The sequence below is a fragment of the Schistocerca nitens genome, chromosome 2 (genome assembly GCF_023898315.1).
Source record: "Schistocerca nitens isolate TAMUIC-IGC-003100 chromosome 2, iqSchNite1.1, whole genome shotgun sequence".
NCBI lineage: Eukaryota > Metazoa > Arthropoda > Insecta > Orthoptera > Acrididae > Schistocerca > Schistocerca nitens.
In genome coordinates, this window is record NC_064615.1 from 1,175,632,915 (window position 1) to 1,175,653,871 (window position 20,957).

Consider the following 20,957-nt stretch of genomic DNA (forward strand, 5'->3'; position numbering starts at 1 on the left):
GCCAGCCTAACTAGGCAAAAGAATGATCAACATTCTCGTTGAAGAAAATAGTAATTAATAATTTTAACAGATAAACACAACCTATACTTGACCACAAGCGAGTGCAATTAACTCTGATACATATATATACATATGATAAGGTTGAAACCAACAACTAGAGCAGCAGAAGCAATTTGCAAAATTATAACAGCTACCAAAACACACTATTACTTTACACAAAGTGACTTGTCTTTATAACGTTATTATTAATATGCACTTCTAATACACAAGAGAGAGAGAGAGAGTAAACCTGAATATATAATTTCCTACTATTGCAGTTTTCCACTTTTACTGCAGTGAGACACAAAATTAACATATATGCAAGACACTGACTCACCTTCTGCGATTTGCAATAATAAGCAGTAATGTAATCATTTACTAAGCAAGAAACATTATAAGCCTCAGTCTTAAGAACTTTTACTTGAAGTTGGCAACAACACGTTAATAAGCAGTTTTCACTAGGAAAATTATTTTTCAGTTCAAGAGGCTTTAATTAATAAAATCACTCTAGGCTCCAATGTACTTTCAGTAAGGACACTCGGTAATCAGTATAGTCCAAACGGTGAGGATCCTAAGAGGTTATGATGAGGAGAAAAGTCAAGGTAGATACACAAATTCAGATTTAAATTACCTTATATTTCAGCACATTAGCACATCCTTTAAGCTGATCCTTCACCGTACATCATAATGTCATTATGAAGCAATGATTGCGCAATGTGGTGGCAACTGCATGCAGGTAGGTGGAATTGCAGGCCGATTTCTTGATGGCGATGATAGAGACAAATTCCAGAATATTTCCAACTATTCGAGCCCTTGGAGAGAAGCATGAAAATCCTCTCTTGGAAATCAGCACAATATGCGTCTTTCCCATGGAATAGCACGGACTCGTAACTCGTGTCCGTCTGGTGGCTCGTCTCCGACGGCTTCCGTCTCCGTCTCCGTGTGCTTTCCGACTGACTTCCTCGTCTACTTCCGTGTCCGTCTCCGACCGGTGGCTACCAGTCCCACCTTTTTCCGCAAGGCCAAACACAATTTGCGCATTCTGATGCAATACCGTTCCCGTGGGGAACCACTACACCTTATGGTGCAATAATTGCTAAGATTCCTAAGTGAGGATCAGCAGTTTACATAACAACAAACAAACGCATTGGATAACACAGAACATTTACACATATTAAAGAAATATACAGTTATGTGTTACCCATTCAATCACACACATTTACAGAAGTAACATTAAATAAATAAAAGCAAAATAAATCAGTAGATCATTAGAGCTATGGTGTTACAAACAGGAGTCGATTTAGAAGAGATAGGGGATCCAGTATTAGAATCGGAATTTAAAACAGCTTTGGAGGACTTACGGTCAAATAAGGCAGAAGCGGTAGATAACATTCCATCAGAATTTCTAAAATCATTGGGGGAAGTGGCAGCAAAACGACTATTCACGTTGGTGTGTAGAATACATGAGTCTGGCGTCATACCATCTGACTTTCGGAAAAGCATCATCCACACAATTCCGAAGACGGTAAGAGCTGACAAGTGCGAGAATTATCGCACAATCAGCTTAACAGCTCATGCATCGAAGCTGCTTACAAGAATAATATACGGAAGAATGGAAAAGAGAATTGAGGTGACAATCAGTTTGGCTTTAGGAAAAGTAAAGGGACGAGAGAGGCAATTCTGACGTTACGGCTAATAATGGAAGCAAGGCTAAAGAAAAATCAAGACACTTTCATAGGATTTGTCGACCTGGAAAAAGCGTTCGACAATATAAAATGGTGCAAGCTGTTCGAGATTCTGAAAAAAGTAGGGGTAAGCTATAGGGAGAGACGGGTCATACACAATATGTACAACAACCAAGAGGGAATAATAAGAGTGGACAATCAAGCACGAAGTGCTCGTATTAAGAAGGGTGTAAGACAAGGCTGTAGCCTTTCGCCCCTACTCTTCAGTCTGTACATCGAGGAAGAAATGATGGAAATAAAAGAAAGGTTCAGGAGTGGAATTAAAATACAAGGTGAAAGGATATCAATGATACGATTCGCTGATGACATTGCTATCCTGAGTGAAAGTGAAGAAGAGTTAAATGATCTGCTGAGCGGAATGAACAGTCTAATGAGTACACAGTATGGTTTGAGAGTAAATCGGAGAAAGACGAAGGTAATGAGAAGTAGTAGAAATGAGAACAGCGAGAAACTTGACATCAGGATTGATGGTCACGAAGTCAATGAAGTTAAGGAATTCTGCTACCTAGGCAGTCAAATAACCAATGACGGACGGAGCAAGGAGGACATCAAAAGCAGACTCGCTATGGCAAAAAAAGGCATTTCTGGCCAAGAGAAGTCTACTAATATGAAATACCGGCCTTAATTTGAGGAAGAAATTTCTGAGGATGTCCGTCTGGAGTACAGCATTGTATGGTAGTGAAACATGGACTGTGGGAAAACCGGAACAGAAGAGAATCGAAGCATTTGAGATGTGGTGCTATAGACGAATGTTGAAAATTAGGTGGACTGATAAGGTAAGGAATGAGGAGGTTCTACGCAGAATCGGAGAGGAAAGGAATATGTGGAAAACACTGATAAGGAGAAGGGACAGGATGATAGGACATCTGCTAACACATGAGGGAATGACTTCCATGGTACTAGAGGGAGCTGTGGAGGGCAAAAACTGTAGAGGAAGACAGAGATTGGAATACGTCAAGCAAATAATTGAGGACGTAGGTTGCAAGTGCTACTCTGAGATGAAGAGGTTAGCACAGGAAAGGAATTCGTGGCGGGCCGCATCAAACCAGTCAGTAGACTGATGACCAAAAAAAAAAAAAAAAAGTAATTTGATCAGTTCCACCTGACGGCGGCTATGTCGAACACTTCACTCGTCGTTGCTTACAGGAAAGCCTCCACAACAGCAACGCCGGAACCAACAACGTAATGCTCAAGACCACTTAACATTCACGTCCTGGGTCGGCGAGCGCCGATGCTCGTACCGATCGGCCAGCTCCAGACAGACCCCGACACTGTGCAGAGACCGCCAGCGGCCCAGTACACCACGCCGCTCGGAGATGTCCTCGGACCGACCGACCGACCGACAACCCACCAAAGGTCAGGCCCGGCTTAAGTGATGCGTGGCGGCAATGGTCGGGCGGGCGATGTCCACGAAGGGCTCACTGCTGCTGCAAGTCGGCGACTGGCTGGCCCGGGCTGCGCTCCAGACGCGTTGCCACTGACTTCCAGGCCCCATGAACTCTCCTCCTCGCACGTTCCGAGTGACAGGCAGATCCGAACTCCCGACCCAAACTCGCAACCCGAACTCACCGCTTACGGCAGACAACGACCGGGAAGTAATAGCAGTCAAGCAAAGATACTCACAATCAGGAAAAGCAGCAACTCAGTGACAGTAGTAATTTAAATTAACGTAGTGAGGTGGAAGTGCGTTAAAAACAGGGTGTAAAATACATGATGGAGGGAACCCGAGCCACGCACGGCTCAATTACTGTTCTGATAATCAAAGGATTTTCGAACAGAGTTTGTCCAACTGGACTGGTGACCGAATTTAGAAGTACTTCCACTGATTTTCTGTGTGTGTTACTCAAATTCTCGTGATACTTTACGCCGTCTCTACTGTGTGTGGTTTGCATTACTTTTTAATGATAATTCACCAGTTATGTGAGAAAAGCGTCGTGTAAGTTATTAGTTAAATAATTTCTTGTACACTTACTTCATTAATCAGTTATAACTTCGGAGACGATTAAGTTTATGTTCTCGCAATCACGGTCGTTTGCGTAGACAACTGAAGAGGAAAAGGTTACAAGTTGCTACTTGATTCACAGTGACGTACTAGCCGCATGCTTTGGTTCAACCACCATCTTTGGCGGAGCTGTGATCTTCACATTAGCTGTAATTCGTACAGCAGTAAAACAGATTCTGTGGGGCTGCCAGAAGATTGTCGCTAGTGCAGAATGTGTGGCAATTAACTGTGAAATTTACAAATGTAAACTGAGTGGACTTCAGCCTCCGCAGGCGTTATTTAAGACGTTATCACGTGGTTACATCAACCTCTCTTGCAAATATATTGAAAGTTCTAGACAATATTGAGGCAGCTAGTGGTCAACCAGAACAACAAAGCAAACGGATTCTCCACGGCTAATAGACCGAAATTGTAAAGGACTTCCAGTCCTGGCGAGTTGCGTACAGACACACATCTGTTCGTGATCATGTTGTAACAATGTTTTAATTAGTTGACTACCTTTTAGGGCTGGTATGTTGTTTATTGAGAGAAAATATCGGCACACCCGTAATCGTTACTGAACGATTCCAGCAAAGGAGAATAAAAGAAGAGCGTATACAAAGTGACCAATAGTTAACGCGGCCATGGCTGGCGGCCGAAGCTGTGGTATGGACCACAGGAGGTCCGCAGTAAATACACCATAGTTTGTCATGTAAGTTATTTATGACACACATAACATAAAACATGTAAAAAGAAAAGTAAATTACTCACGTATATTAAACGAGGGAATGCTCTAACTGCCTCCCTCCGTTGTTCAGACATTCCTGACACCTGCTTAGGAAACTGCTCGTTACACACTGTAGTTTTCTCTCAGAAATGGCAGCAATTTCTTAACAAATGTTAGTTCTAAGCTCATTTAGAGTGTATTGATTAGATTTGTACACTTTCTCTTTTAATTTCCCCCGTAGATACCCGTAAAAAGTCGGGGGGGGGGGGGTTAAGTGGAAGAATATGGAGGCCATATGTTGTTAGTGATAGAGTTATCTTCAAACGCGTGATTAATTTCCTTTAATGTTAGCTGTACGTAACGTCTCAGAATCCTGCCGAAAGGTCGCGAAAGCACGTTCTCTCTTAGTCAATACGCCAAAAAGGTCGCAAACTTTTTTCGACATACAGTGTGACAGTTATTGAATTACATCAAAAAAACGCAAATTAGTTACAAACTACGGCGTGCAAACACTTTATTCAACAGGTAAACGTCACTACAGACATTCGGATTTAGGCTATGACATGTTCGATATGCCTGTCATCATTGGCTATGATGCGGCGCAGACGAATAGCGAAATTTTGCATGACCCTAAACCGGTGTCTCTTCTTTTCTTGTTTCTTGATCCCGGTTTCTTGGGATCTCTTGTGAAGAGTCACGATAAAAGTTTCGTAGTGGCGTGGGACAATCTGTTGTGGGTGAATTCGTTTCCGACTAATAATCTGTCCAGTTAATGTGAAATAATGGCCGGCCGGGGTTGCCGAGCGGTTCTAGGCACTACAGTCTGGCACCGTGCGACCACTACGGTGGCAGGTTCGAATCCTGCCTCGGGCATGGACGTTTGTGTTGTCCTTAGGTTAGTTAGGTTTAAGTAGTTCTAGGTTCTAGGGGACTGATGACCTCAGAAGTTAAGTCCCATAGTGCTGAGGCCCTTTTGAACCACTTTTTTTTTTAAAATAATGATGTATGATAGAAGTGTTCAGATAAACCTTATTACACTTCCACCAGATTTTAATAATTCCACCTGGTACAGTTCATCCTAGAACTGGAAAGTGATTGCTCTGTTTTAATGAAGTAATGCCCGGCCAGATATATTGGCATTTATTACTGGTTGTGATGTGAACTGCTGCTTGGCAGTGTTGGTGAGTATTCAAAATCTACTTGAAATTAATGTTAATTTATCAATAAGAATAGTGTTCGTCAGTGAAATGCAATATCAATGAAGTTTCACAACATTTGGTGGTTTAACTTTTGAATCCGTTGGTTTATTGGCATTTCTGGAAAAGAACACTCTTATACTCTCATTCGATCAGCAAATTCCGTGTAACAGTTTGTATTTGTAATGGGACTTATTACGTCGTAAGTCGTTCTAATGAATGAATTGATTCGCATTACAGTGTTGCTAAGCAACGTGATCAACAAGGTGACAGATGTCCTAATTAAAACAGAACCTCGACATTTTGAATAAATTTTCGGATCGTTTTTATCGAAAATCAGTATTTGTCTCGAAAAGTAATTTCAAACTTCGTGGATTAAATTCAAGCACGTTTGCAAATATTATACGCGATTTAATGGAAAGCTCAATCACGCATTGGCGTGTAACGTGTTTCAAATCGAGCGCGCAGGTTTCAATTTTCCCTGATGGGCTAAATGACTTTTTGCAATAACGTGATGTGTCTATCTCACGTAAAGTGTAAATGAAATTGGATTTGTCTCTGTTCGGCTCAAAATAACCAAATGAAATTCACCGCACAGGTCAGCGAACTGTACACGCACACTTTTAGCACTCCAAGTGGTAACTCGTCTAAGAGTAAAAGCCGCACATAAATTCACACTTTTAACATGCATACAAAAATCAAAAACCTTTATATTAAACGGATAAATTATGGCATACAATTACTAATTAAACATTTCCTATTCTAAATAAACTTCAACAACTTGTATTTCATAATCTATAAAATTTTATTCCGTGAAAGAAACTATTAGTCTGTTAAAATGGATTGAGATTACTGTCAACTCACGTCTGGCCGATGACGTCACGAATTGATACTTGCTTGGAATGAACTAACTACCTGTACCGCAAAATACTATCAGTTGAGTAATGTGCGGACTTTTATGACAAATTTGGTACCCCTTGTATCGCTACAACCCGCTGAACTGTCGTAACATCGATGCTGTCGATGACCTGCTGAATGGCTGTTTTTGGCTCAGCAGTGGTTTTGGGGTTATTGCTGTACACCTTGTTTTTAACATAGCCCCACAAAAAAGAGTCGCATGTGTTCACGTCATGAGAATGTGGCGGCCAGTCGAGGGCTATGTCAGTGGTCTCTGGGTGCCCCAGAGCCAGAATGCTCTCCAGGACATCAAACACTCTTCTGCTTCGATGGAGTCGAACTCCGTCTTGCATGAGTCACATCTTGAAATCCGAGTCACTTTGGCCAGTGGTCATGGAATCATCTTTCAAAACCTTCACGTACCGTTCGGTAGTCACATCAAGGAATATCGCACGGATTATTCCGTGACTGGACATTGCACTCCATACAGTCAGCCTTTGAGGGTCAAGAGACTTCCCGATCACGAAATGCGGATTCTCAGTCCCCAAAAGCGCCAATTTTCCTCACTGACACTGCCATCCAAATGAAAGTGGGTTTCGTCGCTAAACCAAATAACAATGCACATACTAATTCCCATGATGCCCCGCAGCCAACCGTGCAGTTTGAACGTCCCAACACAAACAGTTCAGAAGTGATGACTATTTTATTTCATATAGTTCAATAATTGTCATCCTGTATTTCTAATTGTTAATTGTTACCTGGGAAAAAATAGGGCCTGTTATTCGCTCACCGCCAATAGCACTAACACTCCTGTTTTTTTTCTGATTATGCAGGAGTTCGTCGTGTATTACGTTAAGCCGTTCAAAACTCCAGTCTCGGTTATTCTGTGAATTAACGCATCCACTTGGGTGGAACTAGAAACGTGCGGAAAGAAATTTCTCCGTCATGTTCTAACATTCTGCGTGGTGTCTGTTTGTTCTATATCGTGTCTCCCTACCACTTTCGCGCAACGACGCTCTGAGCGTGTTTTTTTTTTAGGGAATTGACTAGTTTGAACCTGGGACCTGTTGCTGGTAAGGAGACGCCAGACCACACATGACATGTAGAATTCAGACGAGTTCAGTGAGACTAGCGATGATACAACCAAATACTTAATGATTTCAGCGTCAGCTCCACTGAACTCCCTGTAGAAGAATCTCAATACTAACTAAATTTAGAGGAAGGGGTTCAAGGCTTTCCTATTTTTAGTTAGCTGGTAAAATAACGTCGAAAAAGCAGTTAAGTTTACCATTGGAAATTTTATTCTGGTCACAAAACATTGTTTATAAATTGCACTATTGATAAAAGGAAATGTTTTAATACAGGATGGTAAAAACCAACTGCGTTCAACAAAAATGTGAACGAATATTCCCTGAGTGGGTTTCCAAGTTCTACAATGGATCGAAGGATGACCTATGCCATATCACATCTATAATCTAGGTTTAAATTAAGTTTCACAAGAGAGAAAACTATCAAAATGGTCTACAGTGACCCTCAATTATCTTTAATTATCTAACTTGTCGTAAATTACAGTGGCTGATGTGGCTTCTCAATAACTATATAACAGAAGAAACATCGCGTTTCAGATTTTTACTTCAAGTGGCAAATGTGAACACCATGAGCTTTAATTGATGATCGACACTAGTATTACGCAAAAAGGGGGTGTAACAGATGAGACTTCTGCAGTTCTGAGTGAAGCTTTATGCGCTGTTATGCGGCATCGCGTGTGTTCATTACCTTGTCGGTGTTCGTCAGGGGGCGGCGCGAGCACAGCTCCACTCACCTCGCTGTCTCGGAAGCAACTATCTTTAACTTCTCCTTACTACAGTTTACCGAAGTTGGTTTAAAAAAACTATCTGGCTGTGTTTACATCTGACCAATCAGGGTCTCAATGGTAACCTTAAGCTCCGCCTACCAAAAATTCTGTCTAGCAATGAGAAACGTTATACTTTTCCTGGTGGGGCAATGTTTTTAAAGTTTGCAACGTAACAGAGACGCGAAAAAGTCTCACGCTAAAACTTGCAGCTGGTGTGGTCCTTTTAATGTTATCGTAAGATCTATAGTGTTCATCTGGAGGGCTCTACCCTTTAACATGGGCTGGGGGGTGGTCCTGACGTAATAGAGACGCGAAAAAGTCTCACACTAAAACTTGCGGCTGGGGTGTGGTCCTAGCGATTAGCTGGCTACGTGGGTGTCCGTCCCTTATCGTAGGGCCTTCAGCTTAACACGGTTCTGCTCTCAGCTTCTGTTCTCGTTTCTCCCCTCGGAACTGCGTCTGTCTTACGGTGGGAAGGTATGATATGCATTTAGGCATTCTTGTGTTAGTCTGTGGTATTCCATTTGCTCACTCGTTACTCGTATTGCTATGGTTAATTTAATGTCACGATTTATTCGGAGCTATGTGACATACTACTGGATTTGCTTATCATGTCAGGGTTTTCATGGAAGGTGTTGGATTTGCCTGACACCTTACAATGTACCCTATTCAAAATCCATTCACAAAACCTGGACCTTTCTCCAGTGTCACCTTGTTTATCTTCTTGCCCTGCAGTTCTTTTATAAGGCTCTAACTTCAGTAACATTGTAGCCTTTCGAACACAGGCACAGGAAATTTCCTTTTGAAAACGGTTGAATTGATTTTCTAGGAAACCTTCCAGAGCATGCCCAATGTCATCCAGAGTTTTTCCTGTGAGTACTGTATGTGCTTGCCTATGTTTCCTGACAAGAACACTTCCCGTTTCACGGAATGTATTTATTAATCGACGAATCGTACTCCAATTAGGAACCTGAACATCAGGAAGTTATTCTTGAAATAATCTACTTACTGCATGTGCTGGTTCTATGCCCTCGTATCAACCATACGAGGGTTGGCCAGAAAGTAAAGCAATGTATTCTTTCTCTTCAACAGTTCTTTATTGAACATAATGAGAATTACACACACGAAAGAACTGTGTTTTATCTACACACCCTATATTTGCATGTACTCTCCATCCCGTTCTGTGGCCTTCGTCTAGTGCAAAACGAGGTTGTGTATGCCCTATTGTCCTGGAGGTGAAGCCAGTGCTTCACTGTGTAAATCACCTCATCGTCCTCAAAATGTCTTCCACGAATGGCCTCCTTTAATGGCCCAAGCAAGTTGAAGTATGAGGGGGCTAGGTCAAGTGTGTCAGGTGTGTCAGCCGTGGATGGTCTCTCCAGCCGCTGCAAATCGTGGAGCTCCGCCGAACCGCATTCTGATGACCTCACTCTCTGTGCCTAGCGACTAAATCTGCTTCTGTCGACAACAGATGCTCCATAGACTTTGGACAAGCATTTGTGAATATTCCCCACAGTTAGTTTCTCTGTAGTGAGAAATTCAATGACAGTACGTTGCTTGTAACGTACAACACCTACAGACGCCATTTTGAAACTGTCCTGGCAGCTGGGCTGTCTGTCCTAAGTGACAGAAACTTGGCGCGCTCACTTAGGAGAGTTAAAATAATACGTACGTAACATTTCACATTCGTAGAATTGTTTTCTGCTGACCAAAAAAAAAAAAAAAAAAAAAACATGCGGTGCATTACTTTCTGGGCAACCCTCATACATGAATAGTCTTTGGCGAATAGAATACATGTGTGTCGCCATTTCACTTGAAACACTTTCGCTCACTACGCCGTGCCGCGTCGCCTAACAAGCAAGTGCTGCTTGTGTAAGGAAAAGCACTCACGAACAAAGACCTCATTGCGGTGTTGAAATACACTCACCACTAGTTCCGTAAAGGATTAATCATCCTGTACAATATGGGACTGTCGTCATCTAGCTGAGCAACCACAGTGCCCGATATGCATTAGTACTCCCCCGCTCCCGTCAGCTTAAATCTTACTAACCCTGCCCGACTGAGACGCGATAACATAATCAAGAGAATGGACTGTTTCTGAGTGTGTGGTCCTTCATTTGACACAACACTAACACTTTCTGGTTAAATGTAATTACACAGTCGAAATTACACAACGCATTTTCATCCAAACGTTCGCAGCCAAATGAAGAGGGAGAAACGGATTTATGGGTATGAAGCAGACAAACGGTAGGTCAAGTTTTGCAGCATAAGATTTAATCTCCTGTGCTTCGAGGGAAAATTTTTGACCACGTTTTCACAACCAAACGAAGAGCGGAAAATGGAGAAACTGACGAGTATGAGGTCTAGTTCTGGAAAAAAAGTCAATTACTTGAACATAATCACGGCAGTTAAGAAAAGCTTAGTGAACCGATGGAAAGTTGCACAATGGTTTCTTTTCTGAAGTTTCACAGTGAAACAAAGAATGCAAAATGAAAGATTGGTGTATTAAAATTACCAGAGTGGGGTAAAATTTTGCAAAATAATTTTTAATTATTTGAAAGTTGCCAGATTAATTAAGAAAATTTTAATTAGTCATTTCAGAGAAAGCATATTTCACATACGGCATACATATGTATATGAAGTATAGGAAGGTCGATTTCTTAAAGGCCTACTTTGCGCGTAAAACGTTGCATTGATGTAAAACTTGTGGAATACTTCCTTTCATGTTGAAAAAATTAAATAAAGTTACAGCATAAATAGAAATTACGGTGCTTTCTCTGGATCTATATACTCTTAGCAATATATAGAATACAAATCGATATTTAAATATGTTATATTTTACTTCTTCAGTCCGTGGGTACACATATATGGTCTCCGACAATTCACGTCGTAAAATTAACAATATACGTTTTTATCAACGCAAGAGCTGTATCAGATGCTCCTGTAGATCGCGTAGTTTCACTTTTGTCGCCAGGTCGCACCGTACTCCGCTTGCGGTTCCACTTACGATTTTTAAAGACATGACAGCAGAATGGCGAAAAATACCTCTAAATGTACCTGTGAACGTACAAAAACCGTGGACAAGATATGAAATATGTATTTTTGTGTACTTAAAAAAACTGCTTTTTAAAATTTTTCTACTGGTTTAGGCGTAAGAACACATATCTGTACCTCAAACATTTTAGAATAGATAAAAAATTAAGACAATGTGATTTAGAATATAAATATGTGTAACAACGATGAAGACATTTCTCTATACTTATTTTATCACATGGACTGAAGAGCTTAAGAAAATAAGAAAAAAATTGAAGAAAAACATTCACATCAAGTGGGTCTGTAACCTACTTTTTTTCTTACTTCCAATCATTTCACAGAACATTTTACAGAATTTTTCGAAGCAGATGGTGCAGCAGTACGACCGCTGACTTGACTCACCTCGCCGCCGCTCTCCACCGGATCGTCCTGCCCGCGCATCGTGCAGGCCACGTACTGCAGCTGCGACGTCGGGTCCTCCAGCAGCTCCACGGCACACGAGTGAATCTTGTTCCCCTGGCACTCCCCCGGTCCATGCTGGCAACTAAATTCGTACCCCTCGGCAGTCACCTTCGTCTAAGTCAAATAGATAATGGATTTTACGCTCTTGTGTAAAGTGTACTTAAAAGCAGACTAGTAGAAACAGTCAAAGAATCTGTGGCTCACGTTGTCGGACAAAATGGCCTCTAGCAAAGAGCAGCCAGTAGATATCAAGAGTAGGGATACAAAGAAGAAAAAAATTATAGCCAAATCGTACTTTGTGAAATGTGGATGAACTTCGGGTGTAATGAAACAGTCTGGCGATATGGACAACCGTGATTTCTCACTGGTCGAGTGATTCCCCCGAGCATAATGATCTCGTGATGCACTGCAACGAGCCCACTTCGTCTCCAGTTATCGTGTGTGTTTCGTCGCAGAAAAACTGTTTTCGTAGTTCGACAAAATTTTTGGAAGTAACTTTTCACAAACATGTAATAATTACCGAAAATGAAGATTAACGACTAAAACTGTGCTACTTATTAAGTAAATTAGCAGTAAATCGTTATGTACTGCTCCCTTTTTCGGTATGGATACAATCAGCTCTGTCGGTATGGTTGCGAACTCCAAGATGGCATGTCGGGCAATACGTCATACTAGCTATATCATAAGACACTCCTACATCGTGCAGATGCTGAAACGAAGATTAGATTTGTGATTTATACAAATAAGTAAATAGAAATCGGATCACCCGTAACGCTTCAGAATTTTGTCTTGAAGTTAATAAACGTAAGATTTAGTAATGGAAATGAAACGAGCGTTTGGCGTCATTGGCCGGAAGGCCCCTTACGGGGCAGGTCCGGCCGCCTTGGTGCAGGTCTTATTACATTCGACGCCACATTGGACGCCGGTTGGGGATGAAATGATGATGAAGGCAACACAATACCCAGTCCCTGAGCGGAGAAAAATCTCCGACCCAGCCGGGAATCGAACCCGGGCCCGTAGAATGTATTTTATGTACATAAGGTATATTTTTTGCCAAATTTACGTATACATCTATACACATGCTAGTCAAGCAATTGTATGGTGCGTTGACGAGGGCACGCTGCACCACTACTGCCGGCCGGTGTGGCCGAGCGGTTCTAGGCGCTTCAGTCTGGCACCGCGCGACCGCTACGGTCGCAGGTTCGAATCCTGCCTCGGGCGTGAATGTGTGTGATGTCCTTCGGTCAGTTAGGTTAAAGTAGTTCTAAGTTCTAGGGGACTGATGACCTCAGATGCTAAGTCCCATAGTGCTCAGAGCCATTTGAATCATTTGTACCACTACCCGTCATTTCTTCCTCTTTTCCACACGCGTGTAGATCGAGGGAGAAACGACTTTATATGCCTCCGTACGAGCCGTAATCTCTCTAATCTTATCTCCATGATCTGTACGCGAAACGTGCTTTGGCGGCAGAAGAACAGTTTTGCAATCAGCCTCAAATGCCAGATCTCTAAGTTTTCTCAGTGGGGCTCCTCGAAAAGACTTTCGCCTTCCCTCCAGTGATTGTGATTCTGAGTTTCCGAAGCATCTCCATAATACTTGTCTGTTGTTCGAACCTACCGGTAACAGATCTAGCACGTCGCATCTGAACTGCCTCAGTGTCTTCCCTTAATCTGAGCTGGTGCGGATCCCAAACACGCCAACAGTACTCAACAAAGGGTCGCACTAGTGCCCTGTACGCGGTCGCCTTTACCGATGAACCACGCTTTCCCAAGATTCTGCCAGTAAACTGAAGTCGACCGTTCGCCTTCCCCAGTACAGTCCTTTAGGTGCTCATTCCACTTCATACTGCCTTGCAACATTACGCGCAGATATCTAACAGACGTGAGTCAAGCAGCGCACTGCTAATACTGCATTCGAACGTTATGGTTTTTTTTTTCCCAATTACCTGCCTTAACTCACATTTTTCTACATTTAGAGCTTACTGTCACTCATCACACCAACCAGAACCTTTGTCCACGTCGTCTTATACGTATCTACAGTCACTCGGCGACGACACCTTCCCATACACCGCAGCATGCATCATCAACAAACGGCTGCAAACTGCTGCCAACCACATCCGCCGTATCATTTGCGTGTATGGAGAATAATAGCGGTCTTATCACACTTCCTGGGGCAATCCTGCCGATACCCTTGTCTCTGATGAACACTCGCCGTCGGGGATAACAAATGGTTCAAATGGCTCTGAGCTCTATGGGACTTAACATCTGAGGACATCAGTCCCCTAGAACTTAGAACTACTTAAACCTAACTAACCTAAGGACGTCACACACATCCATGCCCGAGGCAGGATTCAAACCTGCGACCGTAGCGGTCGCGCGGTTCCAGACTGAAGCGCCTAGAACCGCTCGGCCCCAAATGCCGGCTCGGGGATAACATATTGAGTTTCGTTATTTAAGTAGTCTGCTAGCCACTCCATACCTGAGACATAGTCCGTATGCTTGTATATGGTTATCTGCATTTTTACAATAATATTCCATTTTTCCCGACTCTTCTACATTAATTTCCAAGTACAACTTCTTTTTAAACTTTTTTTCCGATAATAAGTTACTTAAATTATATTTACAGAACTACAGACACCTACTGCCAAGTAATTAAAGCTTATGATAAAGTGTGTCTGAGAGCTAAGAATGAATTCAGTTTGGAGATACAGCTACAAAAGTAAATATGTACGGATAATTATGGAGTATTCCGTCGGTATTTGGAGAAACATAGGCATATTAAAAACCTGAATACACGGTATTGATGTTCCACAGTAATACGAGGGTTGGAACTTAAGCGGTGGCAACTGTTTATTCACAACCGATAAAAAAGAGTTACATGTTTGCCCGTAAGCCCCCCCTACATGTTTGCACCTGTTCATGTTCAAAGTAGTCACCAGCGTTCTGTACAGTGGGTTGCCAGGGATGTGGAAGACGTAGTATACCGTTAGCAGAGCCTGTTCCGTTGACGGTGCGAATGGAGCGGTCTGCTGGAACAGTTCTGAACAGAATGCCGCGAAGCCAAAACTGAAACGCCAATCCAACAAATGGCGTCATTTTGGGTCGCCGCGAAAGTCGAATCTGCGTCAGAGCCTCAGTATGGTGAAAGTTATGCCGATTCTCGTGTACGACTGTGATGGTGTTATCGTAACGCATTACGTTCCTCCACGGCAGAGCGTCAATGCACAGTATTACTGCTCGTTTTTGGAGCATCGCCTGCGACCAGCTTTGCGAAAGAAGCGGCGACACTTTCTGTGCAGACCCACCCATCATTTTCGAAGACAATGCGCGGGCGCATGCAGCACAAGCTGTGACTGCTCTGTTCGGTCGATTGGACTGGGAAGTACTGTACCATCCACCATACTCCCCAGTCTTAAGTCCTTGTGACTTTGATTTGATTCCGAAGATGAAGGAACCACTTCGTGGCACTCACTTCAGAATTGTTCCAGAGATTCGACAGGCAGTAGACCGCTCCATTCGCACCATCAACAGAACACGCTCTGCTAACGGTATACTAAGCCTTCCATATCACTTGAAACAAATTCTACACAACGCTGGTAACTGCTTTGAACATGAACAGGTGCAAACACGTAACTCTTTTGTATCAGTTGTGAATAAATGGTTGCCACTGTTTAAGTTCCAACCCTCGTATTATTGTATTCAAGTTTTTAACAAAAGTGAATGGTATTTCTTAATACCCGGAATTCGTCTAACGCAGGCCGCTGAGAACTCAAACGTGAGAAGTATAAATAAATGAAGAAACAGGCATAGATAATAAATAATAATCAGTAGATCAAAATTAATTAAACAGTAATTTAACCAAGATAATTAGTTGCATGTTGCACTTGGTCGGTCAGTACAGGGACGGTTAATGCTGTTTGTAGATGACGCTGGTAACAGTCCGACGATGTGCCATATGTCTTCGATTGGAGACAGATCTGGTGATCGAGCAGGTCAAGGGAACATGTCGATATTCTGTAGAACATGTTGGGTTACAACAGCGGCATGCGTGCCAGCGTTATCCTGCTGGAAAACACACCGTGGAACACTGTTCATGAATGGCAGCACAGCAGTTCGAATCACCAGACTGGCGTACAAATTTTCAATCAGGCTTCTTGGGATAAGCACAAGAGTGCTCGTGGTGTCATACGACATAGCACTCCAGACGATGACTCCAGGTATAGGTCCATTGCGTTTAGCACGCAGGCACGCTGGTTGCAGGCACTCAACTCGCCTCCTTCTAACGAACACGCAGCCATCATTGGCACTGAGGTAGGACCAGCTTTCATCAGAAAGCACAATAGACTTCCACCCTGTCCGCCACGGAATGCACGCTACAGGGCGTCTGCGTCGGAGTTGTCCTTGGAATAACCGATTTTAGGCAGTTCGTCGTGTCGCTGAGGTGCGAACCGCTGCTCAGCTAGCTGCTGCAGGTGCAGTACAGTGTGCCAGAGCTATTCTCTCTCGGTAGCACCACGTGGCCGTCGGGAGCCCGGACTTCTTGCGACCCTACATTCCCGTGACCACTGCTGCCAGCAATCATGTACAGTGACTACATTCCTGTCAAGTCTTTCTTCAATATCGCTGAAGAAACACCCAGCCTCTAGTAACGGTATTACACCACCACATTCAAGCTCAGTGAGGTGTTGACAACGGCGTATTTCTTGCCTTAAAGGCATTCGTGCCTAGCATCAATTCACCACGTCCAATATAGAAGGTAATAACGCTCACAACCGTTATAGTGGTGTATTTAAAGCAAACGTGACTTGCATCCCCATAGTGGCGCTACTATCACCACACTGGCGCGAAATTTGAATAAACAACATCTTTCGTATGTAGAAATACGCCTACCAACTTTCGTTTATGTCGCACAACCCCTCGTACGTGGTGTGATCTTTTTTTCGTCAGTGTATAATCCCAGTTTCGTAGGGATGAGCTGCTTCTACAAGCTTACATTTGTTAAGTCAGAATAGCGCGATGCCCTCGTGAAGCTTCATGTGAAATCCCCCTCCTGTCTATTCAACGCGTAAGTATCCTCAGCGTATTGAGATTTGTACTTCCCAGTCGGTTTCTATTCCTCTCTTTCACTGATTGCATTATCGACTGATTCAATACTTCTCAGGATTTCAGGTTGGTTGAAACGCTGCACGTAAGAGGAATGTTATCATATGAGAAAGGGTTAAGTTACTTAGCTTTTTCATTTTCTCTTGTTACGTTAGTGATTATGGTTTTGATCTGGCCACTGGTGTTTGGCTTATACCTATTTCAAATGAGCTATCCTTAGCTCATTTCACTTAAAATGGTATCGTCAGGTCCTGCCTCTGTTCCCTATTTATTATAATAATTAAAGCTGAAAAATGCTGTGATCTGGATTTCCATGAGGTGACTGTTATCAGAAAACTCAGCTCTCGGAAAGTAACATACAAAATCAGGTCAGAACGAAGTGTTCCATACGTACGAGTATAAACCAATGAAACTTCCTGGCAGATTAAAACTGTGTGCCGGCCCGAGACTCGGACTCGGGACCTTTGCCTTTCGCGGGCTCTAGTACTCTACCAACTGAGCTACCCAAGCACTTGCCCGCGAAAGGCAAAGGTCCCGAGTCTCGGTCCGGCACACAGTTTTAATCTGCCAGGAAGTTACATATCAGCGCACACTCCGCTGCAGAGTGAAAATCGCATTCTGGAAACATCCCCCAGGCTGTTGCTAAGTCATGTCTCCGCAATATCCTTTCTTTCAGGAGTGCTAGTTCTGCAAGGTTCGCAGGAGAGCTTCTGTAAAGTTTGGAAGGTAGGACACGAGATACTGGCAGAAGTAAAGCTGTGAGGACGGGACGAGAGTCGTGCTTGGGTAGCTCAGTTGGTAGAGCACTTGCCCGCGAAAGGCAAAGGTCCCGAGTTCGAGTCTCGGTCCGGCACACAGTTTTAATCTGCCAGGAAGTTTCATATCAGCGCACACTCCGCTGCAGAGTGAAAATCTCATTCTGGATAAACCAATGACATTCTTCAGTGTAGGTGCACGTACCTGTGCACCTCTGTGCAGTCATTGTTCTTGTATTCTTATGGTCTGATATTTATTGCTGAAGGTAGTTGACGAGTGTGGCCGTTTGGCAGCATAATAACTGTGCCTGAGGAAGGCAAGGTACTAAATTCTGACCGACAGTAGAAAGAAAAGTTTATACGCAAAAGAATGGTAATGTAACACATAAATCGAAATTTCACTTCATTTATAAAATCCACGTTGAAAGGTGCTGCTCAGTGTACGATCTGAGCAAAACAAAAATGGTCCGTAAAATACTTGTAAGACTGACGCGGAGCTGACAATTCTAAAACGCCGGGAGCCGTAATTTCGATGCACCAACCCGTTTCTGTGACATATACGCACAATCGCGTCTCATACACGCACCACAAAATTGCGTCCACGATAAAACACAGTGAGTTTATTGTCGAGTATTATGCGGCGCAGATTTCGAACAAAACGTGTGCGGAATTGTCTGCGCAAGAGTTTAACACTGGACATGTTTTGGCAAAACCTCCAAGAAAGTCTGGAATGCAAAAGTTAGTGCCAAACTAGCACAAAAGGGGATCTGTAGTGAATAAAATCTGTCACGTTCGTAAACAAGGGTCAGTTTGGCGTCAGTCTTGTTGTAAATATTTTCCGGAACAGCTTTCATTTCTAGCATATTTCCTTCTGAAGGACATTAAATCGTACAAAGGCCCAACACAAGAAGCTCTGCTGTATACTATTTCATGTCTAAAACAAAGGTCACGACTTTATTAAATACCTCTCTCTCTCTGGGCGGGAATCGTAGATTTTGTGCGAGAACAGGACGTAGACACAGTGCGACGTATCGCTGTTTGGACTGGTCCTGGAGGCATGCTCAGATAGCCATCATAATATTAATACGTGAACACGAAAATTGAAGTACCGATTTTCAATATTAATTACACACGGAGATCAATGAGACTTATATAATTTGAAAGCTACTTTGCCATAGATGTGCACAAGGAAAAAAATCATGTGTGTACGTAGCCGCTAAGAGTTCCAAAATACGCAAATGCCTTCATATTCATAACTCTGACGACACCTTCTCTGTCATGCATTAAAGTCTCCAATACATGAACAACGAAAATTGAAGTGCTAGCAGTTTCCGCCCTATGTACTGATCAGGTGCCACGGTAGAAATGACACGTGAAGTAGCAACGTTTCGTGAATAAGTTTTCTATGAACGCTCATGGTTAAATGATGCAGTTAGTTCATTTGCAGTAACATAAGCTGACCGGGCAGCTACGATACCACAACTGTTACGTCGCTGATATGAGCGTGGAAAACGAAACATAACAGCGAAGCGGTCGGGAGCAACAAACGTTGTTTATTACGTCTTTTTCACTTATTTTTGTCTAAGAGTAAACGGAACTAAGTTTGTGTTGTTTAGTCGCCATCACCACAAACTTTGAAGTGTTCCTAATTTTCAGTTTCTTCATTTTGATGGCTATTGAGCCGTGCCGGTTCGTATCGATTGATCGATCGGGTCGGCATGTTGTGATCTTTGGGCTCGACCCTTTGACGTGGTTTTTGGCCGCGACGGGCGTGTGGCGCTACAGAGGGACAGCCGGAGAGCCGCGCGGCGCTAGGGAATCAAGGGGGGCGTGGCTGAGCAGGCCGGGGCACGACGCAGAGGTTGTGGTGTGTTTGACACGTTTGCAAGACCGAACCTGACTTGTAGTGTGGGAACTGGACTCTGCCACATTACCCGAATCGAGTCTTGCGGCCCTGATTTGGATCTGTAAAGGATTTAATAAAAGATCTGTGTGTTATAGTGTATTGTGTCCGGCACCCTGTCCAGCTCGCCCGCTTGCTGTGGGTTCTGTCTTGGTCCAGCCGCCTCTGGTCTGGGTCCAGTGGGCCCCCCCTTCTGGTACTTGAATTATCCCGTGCCTGTGTGACGTCACCTGTTTTGAAAATGTGTCACGCAGGGGCATATCTGTTTGTATTTTATTTTCTGTTAAAAAAATTGTGATATTCATTATTGGTTAAAGTTTATCTCATAATTGTAGTCTCCTTTTGGGAGCTTACCTGTATAAAGTATTTAATTAACTTGCGAGTCACTTAATGCTTGCTTAAAGATTAATGTTGTTGTTTGAATAAGGCGGTTGCCCGTGCTTGTAAGGATTTTTTGCTAACTTACCTTACCACAAAAATTTTAAACATAAAATTTTATTTTGCCAAGAAAAGTTTGATAAAAGTGTTGTTATAAACTGGGAACGTTGCTTATGTGGCCCGGCCCTCACGTTCTACAGCAATTGGCTGATTAGGGTGAAGTGACCACCACAGCTATGTCTTCCCTTATTATATGGAAACTGTATTTGTTTGAGGTTATGTGTTGAAGAAGAATGCTAACGGGTCGGACTGAAAGGCGAAGAGCTAGAGAGACCCAGTTTTTGCATAGAGAAATAGGAGTAATGTTCTCATTGATAATGATAATTCTATTGTTGTTTTGAAAAATATATTTAAATACGCACTGAACGTAATTCTAAATAGTTTTAAGAGTTATAATTGCAGTCTGATGAATTTACACTGCATATTTCGTAAAGCTAATCATTTCAGATCTGAGTTACTTTACTGCAATATAACTATATTCACACGTGTTGCCATAAAGGAAAAGTTAGTTTGCCGAAGTTAAAACAAAGTTTATTTTTGAACGTACTGCATCAAAGACTGACTTTAAATGATAGAACAATTAAAGAGAAATCAAAGAATTATTTCAAGAATGCTCATAGCTACTATGTAGCATTTGCTGTAAGTCAGACTTGAGGCTAAAATTTCTGCCACAAACAAAAATGAAACCCCTTAAATAAAACTTGCGCGCTATTATTCGGTCACTAACTGCTGCAGGACTTGACATCACTGTACACCTTAGCAGCCATTCTTCCAGATCCTGAGGCTGACGAATCCACGACCAGCGTATTTCAGGTGTCTCCAC

At 42.8% G+C, this 20,957-nt stretch overlaps 1 protein-coding gene across 2 annotated transcripts in view; it reads right to left on the reverse strand.

Moving 5' to 3' along the window:
• The window catches only part of LOC126234819 (gamma-interferon-inducible lysosomal thiol reductase-like), a 127,172-nt gene that overhangs the window by 51,714 nt on the left and 54,501 nt on the right, over positions 1 to 20,957 (reverse strand). For both annotated transcript variants that reach the window (XM_049943565.1, XM_049943564.1), the window contains exon 3: positions 11,876 to 12,049. In XM_049943565.1, coding sequence (XP_049799522.1) covers positions 11,876 to 12,049 — 174 coding nt within the window. The remainder of the gene's footprint in view (positions 1 to 11,875; positions 12,050 to 20,957) is intronic.